The sequence below is a fragment of the Octopus bimaculoides genome, chromosome 4 (assembly GCF_001194135.2).
Source record: "Octopus bimaculoides isolate UCB-OBI-ISO-001 chromosome 4, ASM119413v2, whole genome shotgun sequence".
Classification (NCBI taxonomy): Eukaryota; Metazoa; Mollusca; class Cephalopoda; order Octopoda; family Octopodidae; genus Octopus; species Octopus bimaculoides.
In genome coordinates this window covers 53,622,859-53,629,033 of record NC_068984.1, presented here as the reverse complement: position 1 = coordinate 53,629,033, position 6,175 = coordinate 53,622,859, and the positions used below count along the sequence as shown (strand labels likewise).

At 34.5% G+C, this 6,175-nt stretch overlaps 1 protein-coding gene across 1 annotated transcript; it reads left to right on the top strand.

Moving 5' to 3' along the window:
* Positions 1–5,337: 5,337 nt before the first annotated feature.
* Positions 5,338–5,706, top strand: LOC106881449 (histone-lysine N-methyltransferase SETMAR-like). The gene has a single exon (XM_014931834.1). It carries the CDS (start codon positions 5,338–5,340, stop codon positions 5,704–5,706), a length of 369 nt encoding a protein of 122 aa, XP_014787320.1.
* Positions 5,707–6,175: the final 469 nt, after the last annotated feature.

The window sequence follows — 6,175 nt, the reverse complement described above, 5'->3', positions numbered from 1 at the left end:
TATATATATATATATATATATACATATATATATACATATATGTATACATATATATACATATCTATATATATATACACATACACGCATACATGCATACATACATACATACATACATACATACATACATACATATATACATACATGTATGTGACAGAGAGAGACTCTCTATGTGTACATATATAGATGTCTGTGCATACACACACACACACACACGTGTGTTTAATATAACACAAAGATGGAAGATAACAGGCTTTAATAGTAGATCACAACATTTTTTTCTGCACCGCGCACCAGCTCTAAATTTCTGACTATATTCATATATTCATATATTATTATAGAAGATCATTCTTTACAGTTATTATATAGTTGAACGTTTTTCAACAACAGCCGTGTGTGGACGCTTTATCGGGTGGAATAAGTATGTATGTATGCATGTATGTATGCATGTATGTATGCATGTAAATCTATATATATAAAGGGAAAAAAATCATTGATTACATAGTCTTTGAAGTTGCCAAACAAGAACGTAAAAGACTGTCGATTATATGAATCAATTGGAAAATAAACACGAGCCTCTTAAATGTCTAAATGTCAGAAGAAATTCCATATTACTCGGAAAAGTTCGACATGCTGGGAAAAAGCACGGCAGGAAACGGTAACTGAGAAACCTACTAAATGTGTTAAGTTTTCATGTAAATAAACTTTAACATTGATTGATGTTGGGAAATATTGAGTAAACATAATATTAGTGTTAACAATCTTTGAAAATAACGCAGACAGAAATGCATGTCTGGTTATCTGGCTGGTTATCTGGCTGGCTGGCTGGCTGACTGGCTGTATGTATGTATGTATGTATACACACACAAACACAACAGCCCCCCACCGCACACATGCATACTTACATATACACTCAAAGATAGATAGATAGATAGATAGATAGATAGATAGATAGATAGATAGATAGATAGATAGATAGATAGAAGGTTATTTGCATCTCCGCTGTTGAATGTATCACATACTCTGAAATTTTTTTGTACATCTTACTACCAAAACAGAAATTGGGTTCAGAGATAATATAGGAAAATATTCAATTTTCAGTAGGGTGGGGAGTACTACCCAGGAATAAACAAGAAATCCCACAGACTCTTAGTCACCACAATCACCGAAGGCACGATCTTCCATCCATTGTCTCCATCCTACTAGCTCCAGTTTAAAGTTTGCGCACACACGTAGACCATTCTTGCCCCATTCACTCATCTTTCAATAACTTTACAGGGAGGCAGCATCTCTCCCTCAGCCCTCATTTTCCTTTTCAAATAGAACTTTAAAAAGTCAACAAGGGCTTAACCGAAGAGGTGTCTGTCTTTTGTTCTTTCAGTAGACCCTCAGATCCATGCCGCTCGACAGCGTCGTAGGGCGCTTGACGGAGTTGTACCAGTTGTTCCAGTTTTAGTTTCGATTTCAGTTGTTTTACAGCTTTTGTTGTCTCTTCTTTTTCTTCATAGTTCTCAGGTGCTATGACTTCTTTTTTGTATTTGTCAGCTTCCATTAAGACTGAAAACATTTTTTTGTTTTGTTAGCGTTTTGTGGCTATTTTTATTAGTTTTCCTTGCTTCTGAAGTAGGTATTTCGGTAATCCTATGGTGGTTATTTTGTAATAAGTTTCTAGCTGTATAAGGCCTCTACCACCTTCGATATATAACCTTTATATGTCAGATTTTGGGTGGTGCATCCTAAATCCTGTCATTATTTTTCCTGTTTATTTTGATTAGTTCATTATTTTTCCTGTCTATTTTGATTAGTTCATTTAGAGTTCAGTTAAGAATATTGTTGTTGTAACTTATAACTGGGACGGCTAGAGTGTTGATACCTATTATCTTGTTTTCTGCATTGAGCTGTTTTCAGTATGAATCTAACATGTCTATAGTATTCTTTTCTTATCTTATCTTTCATTTGAGTGTGTTGTATCGTATCTAGTCCATTGATTCCTAAATATTTGTATGTCTGGCTTTGGTCTAATTCTCTTATTTCATTTGCTTTATTTAGTGTGATATTTTTACTCTTAACTAGTTTTCCCCTTTTCAAGGTTGCTTTGGCACATGTTCCCTAAGCCAAATTTCCTGTTCATTGTTTTTTTGGTAAATACACGTCCTGTCTGTAGTAATGTTTTCAACTGTTTATCATTTGTAGCGTACAGTTTTAGATCATCCATATATAAGCGGTGGCTGATTGTTTAGCCGTAACATTTGTATCCACATCCAGTTTGCTAAGCATGTCAGTTAAAGATGTCAGTGCCAATCAGAAAAGTGGTAGAGAGAGCGTGTCTCCCTGGAATATTCCTCTTCTAATGTGGACGGGTTTGGTTTTTATGAGTCCCTGGAATGCTTTATATATTTTATGATTATTGGTGTTACCTTGTTCATGGCTAGTGTTTCTGGGATCTATGTGTGGGGGATGCTATCAAAAGCCTTTTGTTAATCGATCCAGGCCATACTTAGACCATTCTTCTTTCTGCGGTTGTCTTCAGTTATGGCTTTAGTGATCAGTAGCTGATCTTTACAACCGTATGAGCCCTTGCAGAATCCCTTCTGCTCTTCTGGAAACATGTTATTTTTCCTCCTAATGTTTTCTCATTCTCTGCGATATTGCAGTAAAGGCTTTGTAAATTGTAGGGAGACAAGTTATTGGTCTGTAATTTTGTGGGTTTGCCATTTCAGTGGATTTGGGAATTAGGATAGTTTTTCCTTGCGTGAGTCATTCAGGCATTGTCTCTGGCTCTGCTAGTATTTTATTAAATTTCCCAGCCAGCGTTTTATGTGTTTCTGTGAGATATTTTAGCCAGAAGTTGGGGATCTTGTCGTGCCCGGGTGCCTTCCAGGTGATAAGTGTTTGCAGTGCTTGGGTGACCTCTTCAGTTGTTACAGGGGTTCAGAGTTGTTCAGGTGCTGTGTTCGTTGTTTTCATAGATCTTTGTTGAGGTTGTCCCTTCGCCGACCATATTTCTTTCCAAAATTCTTCCACTTCTGCTGTTGGTGCTGCACTGATCTCTATTTTATTTTTGCCAAGTTCTTGAGGTTGAAGTTGAACTATTTGTTTTGTTCAAAGAAACGTTGGCGTTTCTCATACCAGCGCCATTATTATTATTATTATTATTATTATTATTATTATTATTATTATTATTATTATTATTATTATCATTATTATTATTATTATTATTATTATTATCATTATTATTATTATTATTATTATTATTATTATTATTATTATTATAATCGTTCTTCTTATTATTATTGTTCAGTAGTTTTGTTTTTATAACGTGCTTTCACTTCACTACCGAGCGCAGCTCTATGTGCCTTGGGTATGTGCTGTGGTTTGCTGTGATTATTATTATTATTAACATTATTATTATTATTATTATTATTATTATTATTATTATTATTATTATTATTATTATTATTATTATCATTATCATCATCATCATCATTATTATTATTATTATTATTATTATTATTATTATTATTATCATCATCATCATCATTATTATTATTATTATTATTATTATTATTATTATTATTATTATTATTATTATTATTATTATTGTTATTATCTAGGCGGCAAGCTTGCAGAGTCGTTAGCACGCTGGGCAAAATGCCTAGCAATCCTTACGTTCTGAGTTGAAATTCCGCTGAGGTCGACTTTGCCTTTCATCCTTTCGGTGTCGATGAAAAAGTACCAGTCGAGTAGTGGAGTCGATGTAATCGACTATAACCCTCCCCCGATTTCGGGCCTTGTACCTATAGTAGAAAGGATTATTATTATTATTTGATGAACTCTCAGCTTATTTTGCTGGGTATAATGGCAAGTGACAGCTGTCCACAACCAACAGATTAAGATAACACTTGTTTACTGATCATGCTTCAAGAATCCTGCGAAGTACTGTTGCAGTTCCAAGCAAGGTTGTTCTTTATAGATGATCTATCATTACATGTGTACCAATCTTTTTGAGTTATGTTGGTAGCTGAGTGATGATAGTTACAAGCGCGCCAATTACTATTGGTATCACGTCCATTCTCTTCACTGTTCACAACTTGCATATTTACCACAAGGCGGTGATGCGACAGAATCGTTAGCAAGCCAGGCAAAATGCTTAACGTCATTTCATCCATCTTTACGTTCTGTGATCGAGTTCCGTCGATGTCGACTTTGCCTTTTCATTCTTATTGGATCGATAAAATATGTACTAGTCAAGCACTAGGGTTAATGTAATCTGCTTATCCCTCCCTGCAAATTTCAACTCTTGTGCCTTCAATAGAACGGATTATTATTAATATTCAGTAGTCTTATTTTTATCACGAGCTTTCACTGCACTACTGAGCGCAGCTCTGTGCCTTGGGTGTGTATTGTGGCTTGTTGTGATTCTCTTATTTTTACTGTAATGAAAGTGTTTTACGATGTCTAGTAGTGCTATTTTCTGTATGTTATATATACTTGTTAGTCCTGGGGTTTTTATTATGAAATTGTGTGAATATTTTTTTATCATACCTAATGCGCCTACTATGATGGGAATTGTTTCTGTTTTTAGACTCTGCATTCGAGTTGCCTCTATTTCCAGATCTTTGTATTTTGAAAGTTTCTCCCTTTTTTTTAGAGAAACATTGTCATCTGTTGGTATTGATACATCGATTAGAAAGAATTTTTTACTTTATCTCTGACAGCTATATCCGGTCTATTGGCCTCAATTTCTTTATTTGTGTGTATTGGCATATTCCAGAGTATGGTTGCTTTCCCATTTTCTGTGATCTTTTCTGGCGTGTGCCTATACCATCTTTTTTGCTGTTATTGTTCTATAGTGTTAGCATAGCTTCCACTGTATATAGATCCCAACTCTGTTATGTTTGTGAATATATTCCTTTTTAACTAGGACTGGGCAGCCAGAAACAATATAATTTATTGTTTCTTCTCCATCTCCACATATTCTGCAGTTTCTTGTACTTCTTTTCACTACATCTTTTTGGTCATTTCATACATACATACATACATACATACATACATACATACATACATACATACACACATACATACATACATACCAAATTGAGTTAAAACTTTTTCAGATTTTCTATAACGAATTTTGACAACTTTTGTCTCCATTTTAAATCATTAATTTGATTACAACTTGCGCAATCGTTGTGGAATTCTTTATTCTTTATTTTCGTATACGATTATAACATATAATCATTAACAGCTTATCCTTTCTTTTACTGCTTTGACAATGACTGGTAAACATTTAGTACGAAAATCCATTTTACACTAACTGTAGAAAATAGGAGTGAGTGCATGGAGAGCAGCAAAAAAATTAATGACGTGGACCACTCTGGAAATGTCAACGAACGTGTGGCACAAAACTTGTTCAGACGTTTTAAGGAAGATGACTTCAGATTCGAAGAAAAGCCAAGGTCAGGGAAACCTTCTGTCGTGGAAGATGAGGCTTTTCTAGAAATGATTGAGCAACAACCAATCACAAGCGCTCGTACATTGACAGTAGAAGTTATTCCTTCACAACGCACCACAAATCGGCCTTGTGAACAATGGATATCGAGAATTTCCTTAAAAACTGACCAATGGACTACGAGTGAACATTTGCAAGCAACTGCTGGCAAATCCTCGCGAGATTCATTTTTGGCATCAAATTCTAAATGGAAATGAAAAGTGGATCTATTTTTACAATCTTAATAAGAGAAATCTGTGGTTGTTTTGCCAGGCTTCAGAACCTGTTGTATGTTATATATACTTGTTAGTCCTGGGGTTTTTATTATGAAATTGTGTGAATATTTTTTTATCATACCTAATGCGCCTACTATGATGGGAATTGTTTCTGTTTTTAGACTCTGCATTCGAGTTGCCTCTATTTCCAGATCTTTGTATTTTGAAAGTTTCTCCCTTTTTTTTAGAGAAACATTGTCATCTGTTGGTATTGATACATCGATTAGAAAGAATTTTTTACTTTATCTCTGACAGCTATATCCGGATGTTGGACTTTGAATTTATTCTTGATGGTAATGCTGCAAATGCTAACCTTTATGCTCAACAACTGCAGCAAGCATACTATATTTTGAAAGTACACTATATGGCATTGGTCGATCGAAGACGACCAATGAAATAAAAAAAGTTTTGA

What these genes read in the sequence shown, in the direction of transcription:
- LOC106881449 (XM_014931834.1), top strand. Translation starts at nt 5,338, where the DNA reads ATGGAGAGCAGCAAAAAAATTAATGACGTGGACCACTCTGGAAATGTC.